This window comes from Vipera berus, assembly GCF_964194415.1.
Source record: "Vipera berus genome assembly, chromosome: 3".
In the NCBI taxonomy this organism is placed as follows: Eukaryota; Metazoa; Chordata; class Lepidosauria; order Squamata; family Viperidae; genus Vipera; species Vipera berus.
In genome coordinates, this window is record NC_138204.1 from 51,074,038 (window position 1) to 51,091,036 (window position 16,999).

The window sequence follows — 16,999 nt, forward strand, 5'->3', positions numbered from 1 at the left end:
GTCTTCTACTTACCTCACTCTGCATAGTTTATCAAAGCTGTGTTATTATTTAATAATAATGATGATTTCCCCACTGGGTTTCTTCCCACTATCCTTGATAAGTTTAGGATATTATTCTATGATCTGTTTAGATAGTCATCAGAGATTCATAATGGGCCAAATATCTATTCACTAGTAAATTCACCTTTGCTGCTATGTAAACTAAAGATTAAAATCTCACCTATTATCAATCCAGATGTACTTTTGTGTTCCCTGCCTTGTAACTGGTGTGAATTTACCTCTTTTTTCTCTTTCTTCTCCCCTTCTTGTCCATTTTCTCCCTTGGAGTTACCCTTCTTTTCCACCCAGAGTTCCGACTTTTCCACCATCATACGAAGTTTGTCCAACTCTGACTTGATCACTTTGTAGTTCTCAACATCTTGAGCAGAGATAAGTAGCTGGACCTGATTGAGGTTACCATAAAGAACATCAGCTCGTTCTGCATATGCTTCTGGCCAACACAAAGGGATACAAGGTGAAAGTCTATGGCTTATGATTTATTTTTTTATTTATTTTTATTTTAATTCCATTTATATCCCGCCCTTCTCCGAAGACTCAGGGCGGCTTACAAGCTTAGCAGTAGCCTTCATTCTATGTATATGCCTGCTTATTAGGGCTTTCACACACACACCCCAAGCGGCATTATTACAAAGTCAGCTTAATTGCCCCCAACAATCTGGGTCCTCATTTTACCTACCTCGGAAGGAGGGAAGGCTGAGTCAACCTTGAGCCTGGTGGGATGCGAACCTGCACTAATTGCAGGCAGCTGGTGTTACTTAAGGAGGCATTAGCCCACTGCTCCACCAAGGCTTTTTGTCTTTCTCATAAGGTCTGATGGAACTTACTGTAAGACTGGGGATACATTTCTTTTTCTGAAGATAACCTAGAAATGTTTCTGATCCACAAAGAAATTACTTCAGAAATAAAGAAAGAAGCCACATTGCTTCCTGACATGCAGTAGCTCCAGTCACAGTCTCAACAATGTCATCCTAACTTTTGCAGATTTGGCAAAAGGTGAAAAAATATAGCATCCATCTGAAGAAGCATACAGCTTCTTTTTACGTCTAACCATGAATAGGGTTGAAACAAGTAGAGAGTTGAAACCAATGGAGTAGTGATGGTATTAGAGATAAAACCAGCTCATAGAACCTTGTTCCTCACATGACAGTGAGATGGGTGGCGTACAAATTTTTTAAAAATAAATAAAAATAAAATAAAATCATCATCATAATTTCTCTGCCGTGTGGTGTCCATGGTGCTCTTTGAGCTTGATGGTTTTCTTACAGATGTTTCATTCCCAACCTAGGTAAATCATCAGTGCAATGACACAATACCTCTAGAAAAATAACCACTGGTTTTATATAGTTAGTGCCAACACATCAAAAGTGTGATAAATATAGATAATCCCTTCATTTACCATTTGAAATAGGCTGGGTCCAACAGTTTTGATATTTTTAACATACATAGTGGAAGACTATTGGCACCCCCTTGGCATACTGATAGCTTCTAGTATACCAAACATCTCAAAATAAGATTTTAAAATAGCATTTTCTAAGTTCCATAAATCATAAGAAGGCCCAAAGAGAGGCAGCATGTTCAACAGTGAAGCAAAAATAAACACATCATGTAAATTTGTTCCACTGAGAAGGAACTCTAAGGGGAAAAAATTTACAGAACTGCAAAATATACCCACCACTGAGAGCTACATTAAGCATTTACCTGCTTAAAGGTGTGCATGACCTCCTGACGCTGGCTGAAATGTTTAAAGAGAAGCTGAAGAGAGCCTGACACAAGAGGTGGATAATCATGCATTGTCAGATGGATTAGTACCCGAAGAAACATACGCCCTCCTTCATCATCCACTTCTAACATACTGCTTGTTTTCCTGTAGCCCAAAGAGAAAAAGAAAGAAAGAAAGAAATCATAACCATGGCTTTGAACTGACAGCAATAATTTTATTTTATTTTTATTTTTTTATTTTTAATCCCATTTATATCCCGCCCTTCTCCGAAGACTCAGGGCGGCTTACAATCTACCTTCATTCTATGTACATACCTGCTTATTAGGGCTTTCACCCCCCCCCAGCGGCATTTTTACAAAGTCAGCTTATTGCCCCCAACAATCTGGGTCCTCATTTTACCTACCTCGGAAGGATGGAAGGCTGAGTCAACCTTGAGCCTGGTGGGATGCGAACCTGCACTAATTGCAGGCAGCTGGTGTTACTTAAGGAGGCATTAGCCCACTGCTCCACCAAGGCTCTTTTTGGTGGAATAATGGAAAACTGACCAGTACACTAAAACTCACCCAACCCCAAACATGGCTTCAGCCTGTTCCCCAATCCGGTCCAGGTTCATTGTTGCAGCTGGAAGGGGAAAAAGTGCATAAGAAACAAGAAATATAACAGTTGGAAGGTGATGGAGAACAAAAAAGAAAAGACAATGAAATATCTGAACTAACTCATCAGCTGTTTCTCAATCACCACTATATGTAAGTGAAGAGAAAAGCAGATTTCCCCCAGATGATTTAGCTTTAAAAGTTTCTTTTATATGTGGATGCTATACAAAATAAAGCCGATGAATTGTCTCTATATGTGTAGTCCTTAATTGGGAGCAGCAGGAAGGAGAAGAGTATCTTACACTCAAAGTCATCTTCTGTTGAAGTGAACATGGCCATTTCTCATTGTTTGTAATAAATCACTATGATCCTAAACATTCCCATTTCCTACAGATATTCTATCATCACACAATATATTCAGCTGTTCATTCAGAGATCATACATCCATCTACCTTTAGACCATTATTGAACACTATGGCAAAATGAAGTAAAAAAAAGATTTCTGACATCAAATTAAACAGGGGGAAAGTACCAGGAGAAGCTGGGGCTTACTTGTAGAGTCAAAGGCTGGTGCTGTTCCATCTGCTGCACTGTCCTGCATGGGGAAAACCTCCACAAACTCCTTCTTGAACACTGAGAGCAAATAGGAGATCCTGTAATCCAGTCGCACATTTAGAATGAACTAGGTATAAGAGAATATGAAAAGAGGATCAGTCTAGCCCAAGATTGTCCAATCTTTTTTGGCTTACGTGGGACACATTAAGTGAAGAGGAATTGTCTCAGGCTGCATATGCAATACATATAATATAATTAAAGGTAAAGGTAAAGGTTCCCCCGCACATGTGTGTATATAAATGACATAATTCCTTTTATTATATTTTTATTATCTTGTGGGGTTGCATTGGTAGCTGTCCAGGGCCACATGCAACCTGTGTGCCACAGGTTGGACATGCCCAGTCTAGCCCATTTACAGACTTTTCTAGCCATTTATGATTCCTTTCCCTTCTTTTCTCTAAAGCCATTATCATAAATGGTCCCAGCAGAAGCAGCTATTGTGTCATACAGTCATGGCTCATAGTATGTGATTACCAGAAGTACTGACTTGTTCTAACCTGCAATATCTCTAGAATTTTCAGCTTTGTTTCCATCACGACTATGTTTTCATTTTCTATGCTTCTTCCCCTATCTGCTGGCTCAGGAACAACCACAGCATTCATGTTTGATGAACCAAAGATGGACTGCTTCCTGCTCAGCATCATAGTAGACATCATCTGGCCAACACCATGGATAGATCTTCGGACATTTTTCCCTAGGAAAGAAATCACATTCCACAAAACTTAATACTTGGTCCTACTTCCAGTTCCCACTGTAATCGCACATCTGTGGTGAATTTTTTGAAGTACACCTTCTCAATCAATATTCCTTTCATCATCTTCTTTCATAATTTAAGTGATTTTTAAACTTAAAAGGTATACAGTACCTAAAGCCACTCAGTGTGATCTGACCATATGTACAAAAAAATAAATCTATCCACTTTTTTTTTTAAAAGTGCCCACTTTTTCCTCCACACATTGTTAATATAAATAAGTGCATTACACTTTATCTCAGCATCTGTTAGGGCTTGGAGGACCTACCAGCCACATCATCATTATACATGGCCTGCATCATCAACTGAGGGTTCTGGACACAATCTATGATGCCAAGAAGAGTCCGTGTCAAACGCAGCAGTTCACTGAAGCTGTAGAAGCCAAAGTAGATGAGGTTGTGGGCAAGACTGACAACCTGGAAAGATACCAGTTCAATATAGAAGAACAAACTGAATTAGTTGACTGAGCACTAGCTCTGGAACAACAGAAAGCAGTCACAGTGAAAAGTCATTTAAAACAAAATCCTGGATTCTTCTGAGTACATAGAAAGCCAATTTTCAAAGCAACAAATGTGATCTTTGTTCTTGCCAGAAGCTGAAATTGTGCAATTAGCCTGTCTCACATGGGAGGAAAACTCCCACAATATATCAAAGGCAAGTTTCTCACCTCAAAAGTCAGTTTATTTTTCTCCTCGTTAGCAAAGGGAACTGCTTCACTGACTACATTGTTGAGATAATCTTCCACAAACTCCATTGTGCTGGCAAACTTATTCTTCTTGTCGTCTCTTGAACTATTCACATTAGAATCATAGCTACAGAAGAAAAGGAACTTAATGAATCAAAGGGATGTGGCTTCTAGTACAAACTACCTCCTGCCTTTCATAATAACATAACTCTACGCATGTTTATTTAGAACTCCTACTGCCTACAAATAGATTTCAAATTGGAACCAAAATTACATACGTCAGTGGCTACATTTATATTCCTATTCTCAATAAGCACAAGGGGGTGAATATGAATTAGCAAGACTTTCTAAATGCTATGGCATCTCTTCATATATCTCATTCCCTTTTCCCACATAGAGATTTCTAATGGCTTACTCTTTAATAGTGATAGCTGTAGGAATCTCGGTCCACAGGCGTGCAAATTTCACAGGCATTACTTTCTCCTGTGGATCCCTGTCCACATGTACGTGCAGCATGAGATGACAGAAAGAGGCTCGGAGGTCAAAGGGCAACATTTCATCTGCCATGCAGAGAAATATTAGCTCCACACCCAATTGCTTGGAGATTTCTTTAATGGCCAAGTATTGCCGATCCATGCACATGCGGGCAAACAGCTTCAGTTGGTATCTGTGAAGACAAAAGTAAGAAGAAAGAAAGTGTAATAAAGATGATAAACCTTAATAAAGATTTGTCCAGCTTACAAAGACTATTCAATAAAAGACAAAAGCTGCTAAACTGGAAGAAACAAGTCAACGATCAGACACAAGGAACATAACTAGGCCACAGGAACCAAAATATTACCTGTAGTAACTCAAAACATTCTCATCATGGGCATTTCCTGCTCGCGCTTCCTGGGCCAACTGTCGGATGCTTTTCTCATGATGATCATTGTTTCTATCAGTCCAGGTCAACCAGACTTCCTCTTCAGAAAATTCAATACTCAGGTACTCATGAGTCTGAGACATCTCCTTCACAGGCCTCAATCTGAAAAAAACAAAAATGCTTCCACTCACCTTCTAGGAAACAAATTATCTAAGGCCATTTAATTCTGAGCTGAGTCATATGTGGTGAATTAGTCTCTTGCTATCTGCCGAACTATCTTTCTTTTAATTATTTTTCCTGCCAATTTTTACTGCAATATAATGGCTACAAAATCACCCAACAGTTTAAGTTTTGGAATATATTGATTCCTTCCAAGAGAGTATAATAAAAAGTACCATATGTAATCAGGATCCAATATCTACATTTGAAGGAAAGTGATCTTTGTGAAGTTTCCCTCTAACACAGGGGTCTTCAGCCATGGCAACATCACGACTTGTGGACTTCAACTCCCAGAATTCCTCAATTACTGCTCTAACAGTAAAAAATTTCAAAGGTACCCATCTCAGAGGTCAACTCAGTTTCTAACAATCCACTGCCATAATCTGACCATAGGAGGGCAAGCTTACATTACTGCATCTCCTCTCAAGAGCATTTTAATAAATATATTTTAATATAAAACTACTGGCCCAACACATCTATTTTTAAACACTCTGATATAGGCTCAAAATGACATAGTACTCTGACATCAGGATAGCAAAAAGAGTAGTAGCAGAAGAGGACAGTAGTACTATTGTTCAAAGGGAAAAGGGCACACTGGATACTCACTCAGTTTGGATCAAGATATCAATGTTCTTGTGGTCCAAGACACACTTGCAGATCAGCTCCTGAGTTACAGGAATGGCTACATGGTTTGACACACACAGGTCTGATAGATAGTCCAAAAACCTGGAACAGAAGTGAATGGTTCAAATCATCCTTCAAGCAATTCTTTTTTCACCGTTGAAAAATTCACAGTCTTTATTGAATTGTGGCAGACAGGATCTCTCTACGTCTATAGAGTTCTTTTTATATATATATTTTATTAGTTTTCTAATTTTACAATTAAACATTTAAAAAGCAACGTGGTGGCTGGGTAGTCAATAATTCAATAACATACATAAATTTTAGCACAAATCTCAAGTTACAACATCAAATATTTCCTCTCTTTTTCCCTTAATATCTACTATCTCACATTGAGCTAATATAGTTCTTATCGTTAGCAACTAAGTAAAACCATTTTTGTTACATTTATCAATAGTTTTTAGCTTATACATATCTTAATTGTGTTTGCATTCAATCCTTATATACAATCAATGTCCTGTTATTACTTTTTTCCCAGGCTTTAATTTCCCCTCAATAGACAAGTTAACATTTGGTATATTGTAATTTCCAAGCTTTAGGCAACCAGACTTTCCCTTATCTCAACTGCTACATTTTTTCTTTTTTATAACAAAATCTAAAATTCTAAATACACATCTTGTCTATTTGCATATAACCTTATTCTATTTTCTAAAAATTATCTATTTTTCACAATATTAAACCAAAAGTCTATTAATTTTATTACACCTCTTACCTATTCAATTATGTTACTTTATTTTCTAAAAAGTATCTATTTTCCACCATATTCAACCCACTAATGAATAGTATAGAATCCCCTCTACTAGATCAAAACCCTAGTTTTGTTCAGCCTTACTCTGGCTTTTTTCCTTTGCCAACTAACCTTCCATGTCAATGCTTTTGAATTCTCAAACAGTTCTCCCTCTATTATTATACGTATTATTTGAAATAAGAAAGACCATTTAATTACAGGTTTTTTTGAAGGACTAGCCCAATTGTATTCATTTAATCTCCTCCCTATTACTCCAATTTCCTACAATTATCCTAATAAATTTATCTTCCATTCAATCTGTTGTTCCTTTTCCTCAAATTTCTTCTGATTTATGATGTTTTCAGTGTTGTCACTCTCTTTTCTAATTTTCCCGTTGGCTGGATCTGTTGGTCAGTTGGGTCTTCTGTCTTAATATTTAGTTGTTCCACTTCTCCTATTACTTGCTGCATTGTTAGTTCTTTGGTTGTAGTCAAGACCTGGGTTTGTATATCTAAGCTGGGGTCTTGTTCCTTTATGTTGCCTCTTATTTTGTTACACACTGAAAGAATGTTTTGTGTATTGATTTCAACATAAAAAGCAAATTGATGGGCCTTTTAAAAATCCCACATTACACAAAAGATGTAAAATTAAAAGAAGCAGCTGACAGGATCTCTGTCACGCCCTCATCATATGATGGAAATATGAAGAGTATCAGATCACCTGGGTATGAGCACCAAAGCAAGGCTCCTGACTCTGGCCTATTTCCAATCCTGATCTGGAATGTCAACTGCCCAGTCTAAAAAAAACACTGCTACTGTACTTTTGCACCAGAAGACAGAAAGATAGTAAAAAACCAGGTTGCATAAAGAAGCATCTTGGAAAGAACAACCCACCCAAGTAGACTTTTATTCCTGAGTACTCCAATTTCAATAATCAGAGATGATCAATGCCAACTATGCTTAGGTGAAAATTGGAGTTTCCAGCACTAGAACGAAAGCAATTAGAAGCTGGAACAATTTCCATCCAATGCTGTAATGCACTAATGTATGGCAATTGGGACTGGCAACTCTGTTCTTAAGTAATACGATATAACGCACATCATGTGACTGCACCAACTTACAATGGTAGTTGTGGAAGTCCTGGTTTCCATAAGATGAAATTCATGTAGTCGCAGCATCCCACAGACATGTGATTGCCATTTGTGACATTCTGCCAGCTTCACTATTGACTCTGCTTGTTGGAAGCCCACAGTGAAGGTTGTAAATGGCAACCATGGGACCATGGAATGCTGCAACATCACAAATGCCACATCAAAAACACATGACCATTCGGATGCTGCAACAGCCACATCAACAAGGAAGACTTGTAAATGGAATGGAACGTATGAATGACCTTGGGGAAAGAGGGGAAGAGATACTGCCTAGGTAATCAGGCAAGAGAGACAGGAGCCCACAGTCACTTAAAGGTCAGAGAAAGAAACTTAGAAAGGACCTGCTGTCATGGATCTAACAGTTACAAGTGGAGGTGGGAAATTTATGTTTTTAGACTTGCAGGATTCTGTGAATGTAGTCTTAAAATAAAGTAGAATTAGCTCATTTTATCATGTTTCCTGTCTGGTTACCTGGGCGGGCTGACTTAAGTATCCCTTGTTCAGCATCATCGTAACTTTGAACAGCTGCTGAACAAGTGGATGTTCAACAAGGACTACTTGTATTTACTTTCTTGGAAACTGATCCTTTACTTAGACCTGACAATTATTTCTGTTCTGGCCATTGAACCTCAGCTACCATTAAGGAACCTTACTCATCTCAGACTTTGGATTGGATTGGGACTAAGATTTTATCTATCAAATCCTCTGTAAATGCCACTACTGATGTTGACCCAGGGATGTTAATAACTTTATTAAAGCCTTTATGCCAGTTCACTTTTCTTACAACTAATTACCTGAAGACTATTTTGGACTGCCCATTATCCAACATACCCAACAAATCAACAACCAGTCTAAATTCTTAATTAAATTTTAACATAATCTTAATATAATTAAAATCCACAGCTAATGTCTTTTGACATAAAGATACATGCAAGATGCCTGTTAACTACTGCAGAAGAAAGAGCTAGTTTAAAAATATGCAATCCAAGCTGCCCCGTTGCCTTTAAGTGATACCCACCTGGGTTCTCGATTTTTTCGCACCAGACTCACAAAGGTTTCCACTTCAGTTTTGGTTATATGCTTTTCAAGAAGCTTACGATTATTATGCAAGAGGGCAGTGATGGTGTCCTCAGCCAAAATGTCGTAGCCAATTTGTGACTGCATCATTCCAAACTGCTTAGCAATATGTTCCTGGAAAAAAAGAGAATTCATATCTGAGGGGAGTAATTCCATGTTAAAACTGTGAGCTAATTTAGCAACTACTGAATAGCCAAAAATGATATCCCAAACGATAATGCTGTATGTATAAAAATTTTCTTACATATCATTAAAGAAAAGCAAACCCATAAAACAAATGAATCTTAATTGATTTGCTTCTATATGGATCATTTATTCTTAAGATTAAATAGTCCAGAAAAATATATATTGGACTAATCATGGACTAATCCTCTACACCAGGGGTGTCAAACTCCCGGCCTGCGGGCCAGATGCATCATAGCAAAACTGCGCCCATCCCATTGCCAGCAATGGAAAAAAAAAGTCGCGATACGTCACGACACGTCATGTGACATTGCAAGTTTGACACCCCTGCTCTACACCAACCCTGAACCAGCAATATCTATATCTTTATTGGTAAAATGCTTACCTGGTTCTTGCGGTAATCCTCCTGGGAATGCCTCAGTACCCTATAGCAGAGCCGGAACATGTATTGGTATGGAGCATTCTTCTGGTCAGATAGCTCTTCCAGGCGTACAAGTGGACCTTCCTCACCCTTTTCTTTAAATGGAGCCTTCAGAATTCCAAAGATCTATTTAGCACAGAAGGGATGTTATCAGTCCAACTGGAAAGTGTATTTTGCTTGGGGGAATGGGGGGAATTCCAAACTATTAGGTCTTGATTCTGGAATATTTCATATCTTTTCCCCTATTTATGAACAAATTTACTTGGGATTCGTTGACTGTCAAATCATTGAGTTCCTTCATCTCATTTGGATGAAATAAAAAACCAAGAGGCCAGATCAACATGTTTCAAAAAAACATCTACCATAGGTAACAATGAGGTACGACGGGTTTATTCCCAATTCCAAAACAGAACTAGATAGAAAATGTTTTAAAATGTTCTTGTAAAAAAAAAACCAGAGAGGATACAACTTTGAGGCAAGATACTTTTTCCTACAACTGTCCTTCCAAGTATTTATGAATGTGTCCCCAACAGGAGATTTACTTCTTTGTCATCCTACCTAAGAGATCAGTTAATTTTCAGGCCTTTGTTCCATCTGCATCTTGAGAGATGGAGATCAGCCATTCATGAATGATATAAAGATATGCACAATTCTGAATTTCAGCTCTCCATCTAGTTCTTCTGTGTGAATCACAGAAACCTGCTCAGAATGGCTTTTATTGTATTCTCTGTGGACTTGAAGACACTCTTCCTCAAAGGAATGCTTCTCTGCTATCCAGGTTGTCTCTTTTTAATTTTAGTTTTGAAAATTACCCGTCCTCCTAAAATACAGTAAGGATGAACAATCTGGCTCCTTCCAGGCATGTTGGACTTGAAGTTCCAACAATCTCAGCCACCATGACCAATGGCAAGAGATTATGGCTCAGTTTCAAATGAAGATCTCACTCAGAAGAATTCAAAATTGCACACTATCTTTCCACTATGTCTATTCAAACTGAGATCCGCTAGGAGAAAAAGTCTTCGTTATATTGATTTTAAAAGTTGAACAAATTTGAAAAAACAGCCATTCACAAGGCCTGTCATTTTAGAGCAGGTAGGTAAAAAAGTTGCAGAGCAGCTATTTCTTCAACTGATACCTATTCAAAGCTAATTTGCATATATCTTGCTACTGGAATAAATCAAGGGAATTGTCTGCAGTCTTAGAAAAGAACGTTTCATTGTAGAAATATTCTGGAATACTGAAAACTCTTCACTTAATAATCTTCACTTAATACTGCAAAGAGCAGTAGTTGTTCTGGATAATAAATCACCTGCTTCAGTATGTTCTGTTCCCTCATAAGTTTTTGCCTTTCTCGGTTGGCCTTGGTAATAACAATATCCAAAACATTTTGACCGTTGTTGGGTACGTCGCTGACAAAAAAAACCAAGTCTTCCAACAGTTGGATGACAAATCTGTCAGAGAAATCATGATTAATTTCAGCAGTGAAACACATCCCATAAATCAAGATCATTCAACAGTTTATTTGGACAATAAATAGTTATTTCACAGGAAACAAAAACAACATAAATATTAGTCATGCTTTTTAAATATTTTGCTTAGATCTTTAAAATTCAAAGTAATTTACAATTTAAACTTAAATTTTCAGAATCTACAGCATAAAATTTCATTGCCCAAGTCAAAACAATATTCAGGCTACATCAAAGATGTGAATAATATCTTCTTGCAGAAAGAAAATTGGATTCTTGCAAAAGGGAGTCATGTATTAATCCTTCAGGCTAATTGACTTAATCCCACACAAACTGTCTCTTAATGTCCAGTGATATAAAATACTTGCTCTTTTTACCTCCGGTCATTCTGACTAAGGAATCCTTCATTCATCTTCTCTACCACGTTAGCTAGCATGTAGCTGGCATCATTGGCAAAATCCAGGTCTCGGATTTCTGACACTGGAACAGAAACAATGGCAAAAGCTTCTTTGTCTTCTTTGGTTGGGCAGGTACCAAGCTGAAAGGCAGAATTATATAATCCAGTTCCGTGGATTGCTCAAATCTCAACATTTGTAAATTATATTCTCTAACATCACATCCAGATAATACTAAATACTAAAAATTAATATTAAATCTCACTTATCATGAGCCACTTTAAATACCATTTTTCTGACAGAAAAGAATTAGGGCAGACAGACAGATATAAAATGTACCCAAGAGACAACTGTGGTTCTAATGACAAAATGGCCAATGGAAGAGAATATGAGAATTGACCTATTCCAAAGAATGAGCTGTCCTGATGAGGGTGGCAAAGAGCAATGGGAAGTTTTAGGCAGCCTGCAAGGCAAGAAAGAAGCAGGAAGAGGACAATGAATATGCATATGTTTCAGATGGTGTGTATTTGAGAGCTACAGGAGAAGAAGAAAATGAAAGTATTTTGGAATGAGCTTGAAAAGAAGGGTTGTGAATTGTGGGGTTGAAAGCTGAGCATTCCAACTTCTTAGAAATTAAAGAAAGCAACATAATCACAAAATTAGCCATTTCTGAATAAGTAACCTCTTGTAAAGGTACCTCTGAAAGTTGCTTAAAATTCTACCTCTAAAATTCTGACTAGATCAAAAAGAGCAGAAACCTCCCATTGGCATTAGCTCCATTAGCAAACAGCTTTCCACATTAACAGTAGTAGCTGATCAAAGAAAGAAAGATACCATAAGACGGATGGGCCTCTCCTCATCAATATCAATGGGTACATTGGTACTCTGGATCCAAGTGTTGGTGCAGAGGTGACGTAATCGAACATAGGAATTTCTGAAAATGAATAAAGAATTAGTATTATTCCTCAACTGATTTTCCATTAAGAGCTCATGGCCAATTTATAAATGGTAAGTATATAATCCTGACCTTCTGTTTCATGACTTATTACCAAGTCTGTGTACTTGGATTTTAGGAATAGGAAGAATATAGTAATCACTTAGAGCTCCACTTCAAGACTTGAAGCAAATAAAGTCTTAAATTTCAATACTTTCAACAGGACTTTATATTTGCAAACTCTGGATTATATCCATTTCGTAACTTATTGGATGTCAGGAATAACCTCTAGTGCACTCATCTCTAATTCTATGAAGATATAAAAAGGGAAGCTGTGATCTATGAAATGCATATATTATTTATTACTTGCAATATCCCAAAGTGCTTCTTGTCCTATTTTCTTGATTCACTTCTGCCTAATGTATTAGAACATGGAGGCTGATAAGTATTATACATGCATGAAAGATAAGGAGATGGTGAAAAAAGGTAGATACATGATTTGAAAAACTAAACCTAAATCTATCCTAATCCATTCATAGAAAGCAGTCTAACAAAACAATATTAGGCCAAAAAGAAATTGAAATGATCCACAAAGCTTTCCATTATTCCTCTTCATAGAGTATTTTTCCAGGACTACAGGTAGAAGGTAGAGAGAAGGAAACTCTTATTCAAGATATTGTAAGCATTCATTTAAATAAGTACATCTCTTCCTGCTCTACACTATTGAAGTGTCAATCCCTCCGCCAAAAAACACTTATTTCTTTCTCTAGATTGTGCTTATTGTCTCTATTCTCATTCAGAAAAATACAGTATTCCAGATGAAGCCACTTACCGGGGGACAAAGGAATCAGTCTTTTGCAGTGTAGTGGGATCCAGTTCAAAAAGGGATGCTATGTCATTACCATGAGGCACAGCTACAAGCCGGTACTTGATCTTTTCCCCTGTGAATCTCCGACTACAACGAGTAGTTCCTGCCTGCCACAAGATAAGGAGATTTTAGTTCTGTTAGCAGGACCACAAAAGCCCATGCCCCCCACAATGACCAACACTGCTTCATGGAACCTTTGAGGGGAGCTTCCAAATTCTCCAGCCATGTCCGGAAATACTCATATTCTCTATTGCTTAAATAATTACAACTTCTAGTTCATTTTTTAACAAGCGCAAATCTAGTATATAGTAGATGAACTGGAACTCCAATCAACATAGAAAACATGTATTAAGATAATTATGTCAATTCATTTTAAGAGCATAAAAACATTTAATATCCTTAATGAAAGAACTGTTAACATGGGGTAGTCCAACCCTGTATTCCAAGGTCCTTACAAATACGTAATATCCACTTTAACAATAGACTTTGTTTACAAAAATGCTAATTTGGCATTGTCCAAAACACATTTCAACAATGTGAAGGATTTTTCCTGCTAATGCATTCAGAGCAAATTGTGACATCAAATGATGTTTTAATTTTAAATATTGCCAATTGGCACTTGTAGACAATCCAATCCTCTTATAATAACTTGACGGGCAATTCACAGGTATGGATAACTCAAGGCAGCTTACCAATGGCTTGGACTCTCCTGCCTCTCCCTTGTAGCCAGGGTTTTCCTGAGAAGTTAAAGAAAGAATATCAGGATAGGAAAAAAAAGAAAAGAAAAGAAAAAAGAACTAAAATCAATTGATCTTGATTTTTTGAAATTCTAAACAGCCTACCTAACTTAATTTTTTCTCTGAAACTGGAACTAAAGATCAGAATGAAGTGATGATTCAAGTGATAGGGAATATCCTCATTTTCCTTGTAACTTCAATTCAGTATCTATGTAATATGCTGAGGACATTTGGCAACTAGTGTGCAAGTGGTCGCTGGAGAAATTCTACTATGCTCAAAACTAAAATGGCTTCAGTTAAACCTCCCTGCCTCAAATCTGATTGCTTATAGTTTTTCACAGCACAAGAATGTAAATTGACATAAACCTTGTGCTTCTCATCAAACCTGAACTTGAATACAAAACTGTGTGTTTCCCCAATGCTCTTCTTGCAGGAAAAAACAACAACTAGGATATGAAACATAAGAAGCTTTGTGTGGGTGGGTGTATTACAACATATGTTGATAGTTTTGTAGCACATGCTAGGAAATATGATTTTAGTCAGATTCAGTGGAACTTTCCTAATATAGATAGAGTGACAGGAACATGCCCATTCATACTTTAAGAAAGATATATATAAACTCTTTCTGTCTCTCTCTTAACAATACTTATAGGAGGATTAAAGTAATTTCTCCCTATCTGTTTTCCATAATTTATTATTCCTATTTTATAATTTAATAAAACAATGGGGAAAAATAATTTCTCTTCCCAAACTAAATGGAAATTTATCCAGAAAAATCAACTTTACCTAAGGAAGTCTGTTGCACTGCTTAAAAATCAAAGTAGTGGCAATCAGCCAGCAGCTGTTCATTTTTCTGAACCTGTATTATTTAGACCAGTCTGATTATTATGTCTTTCAGAGACTGATACCATCTTCTCTCAAGGAAAAATGTATCAACTGATACCATCTTCTCTCAAGCAAAAATGTATCAACTGATGGACTCCATCAGCCTTCCTGTTTCTTGTTAAATGTCAAAAAGCCAAGACAGATAAGGGACACACATATTAATGGTTATTGAATTAGTCCTGGGACCTTGTAACTCGTTTAATAATTGGGTCTGATGGTGAACAGATTATCTCTCATTAATGGAACTGTAAAATCCAAATGCAAGCAATTTTATTTTCAAGATACCTTGGAAATTTGTCCAGGTTGTGATCAATTTCCTTTGAGAGCCAGAATATAAAACAGTGGAACAGTGCACCTGGACATCACAAAAATGCTATTTCATCCCACCAATTTGGTGTTTGGTGTTATCTATGATGTGAAATGTGTCCTGGAGAACTTTGGAAAGTTGGTTTCTGTCATTTTTAAACCAGTGAAAATGCATTCATATCCAGCCTTTCATGAGAACTGATACCACAGCCTTACTGTATATATGCACCTAAAACTGCTATAATTTATGCAGTTCTTTTCACCTCTGCTGCCAAATAATTCCCAGTGGCAAGGTGTTTGAAGCGATATAAACCATTCCAGTGTCCGGCTCCACCTCGGCAAGGATCATGATGGACTACCTGGAAAAAAAAAATCAGGAAATCTTTAAATTGTAAGTTTTATCCAATGATGTACTGGCATCAAGCTGCAAAATGGCAGCAAAAAGGAAATATGCATGCAATGATATCATCACGTAAATGCAAGCTTTATATATCTGCATATAAATGTCAGATAGCACACAACAGTATCATCGACCAAGTGTCACCATTTCTCCTAATTTGTTCCCTCCTGGAGACACCCATAACCAAAGTTGGTTGCAACACAGAGAAGTTTTGAGAACATGAATTAATGCTTGCACTACTTTTACTGCTATTACTGTTGCTGTTGCTATCAACATCCTCTTAATGGCCCCAGAATGTAATGCCACTCTCCACAGAAATTCCACTTCCACTTTTTTATCATAAGCTAAACTCAGAGCCAGGATCTATGCCCATGTAAATATATTGGTTTCACCACACAAACAAGTATAGCAGTGCACTCAGAGTACATCAGAACCCAAGGAATACTAAAACAGGAAGTTGTGGATTAACCTAACACTCACCTCAACTTCCCAGAGTGCATTGGAACTTGTGGCTGACGTTGCCGATTGCCTCAAGGTAGTTCGAAGGAAAACATGGAGCTTGCTTTTGTATTCATCACAGGTGAGAAATTTCTCCTGTTCTGCATGGAACAATCTTACAACATCACCCTATTTGAAAAAAGAAATACAAATTTCTATGTACAACCATGTTACATGGGATAACCAAATAACATGTCTTTTTTTTATAAAGGAATAAATTTAGTGATAGTAATCATAGCAATAGCAGTGTGAACACCTTGCACATACACCTCTGAATGCTGGGAAACAGAATAATGAAATTATGGAGAGGTTAGGCATGGTTAACTAAAGTTCTACTGATTTGTGTGGAACAACTCAAAATATGCCTAATACATGAGTGTACAATCATGCATTTGTAGGAGATGATCAAGCTGAACCTGAGGACAGGGTCAAACGCATCATCAGTTTGGAATCTCTATGCACTCGTAAGAGACCTAAGTCCTGTCCCCTTTGAAGTCCGCTGACTCTTATCAGGTGCCAATTTGCCTTGACCATTTATAGCTATGCACCATTTCTTGTGCATAGCTAGCATGAAATGAACTCATAGTACTTTTGACCTCTATCCCAGCTCCTGGTTTCTTGCACCTGATAGCATTTCTGTATTTGCTTGTAGCAGTCCAATTACCAGTAAAAGTTTTGTTATGCAATTTTTATTAGCAATTTGACTGAAAACCGAACAGCAGAAAAGCAATGCCACATACTTTGAACTACCAAAAAGAAGGGCAGA

General features: G+C 37.3%; 1 protein-coding gene across 2 annotated transcripts in view; it reads right to left on the reverse strand.

The window, feature by feature from the left end:
- The window catches only part of ITPR3 (inositol 1,4,5-trisphosphate receptor type 3), a 116,381-nt gene that overhangs the window by 50,058 nt on the left and 49,324 nt on the right, over window positions 1–16,999 (reverse strand). Inside the window, exons 8-26 of one of the 2 annotated variants that reach the window (XM_081324928.1) lie at window positions 16,216–16,362; window positions 15,599–15,694; window positions 14,100–14,144; window positions 13,372–13,514; window positions 12,440–12,539; window positions 11,588–11,748; window positions 11,054–11,195; window positions 9,709–9,870; window positions 9,082–9,254; window positions 6,112–6,231; window positions 5,266–5,448; window positions 4,840–5,091; window positions 4,407–4,551; window positions 4,008–4,155; window positions 3,486–3,682; window positions 2,926–3,055; window positions 2,344–2,401; window positions 1,759–1,924; window positions 279–443 (exon numbers count right to left, since the gene is read on the reverse strand). In XM_081324928.1, the coding sequence (XP_081181054.1) occupies window positions 279–443; window positions 1,759–1,924; window positions 2,344–2,401; window positions 2,926–3,055; window positions 3,486–3,682; window positions 4,008–4,155; window positions 4,407–4,551; window positions 4,840–5,091; window positions 5,266–5,448; window positions 6,112–6,231; window positions 9,082–9,254; window positions 9,709–9,870; window positions 11,054–11,195; window positions 11,588–11,748; window positions 12,440–12,539; window positions 13,372–13,514; window positions 14,100–14,144; window positions 15,599–15,694; window positions 16,216–16,362 (2,733 nt within the window). Of the gene's footprint in view, window positions 1–278; window positions 444–1,758; window positions 1,925–2,343; window positions 2,402–2,925; window positions 3,056–3,485; window positions 3,683–4,007; window positions 4,156–4,406; window positions 4,552–4,839; window positions 5,092–5,265; window positions 5,449–6,111; window positions 6,232–9,081; window positions 9,255–9,708; window positions 9,871–11,053; window positions 11,196–11,587; window positions 11,749–12,439; window positions 12,540–12,632; window positions 12,759–13,371; window positions 13,515–14,099; window positions 14,145–15,598; window positions 15,695–16,215; window positions 16,363–16,999 lie in introns of those variants that run through there. The other variant, XM_081324929.1, reaches the window with a different exon arrangement.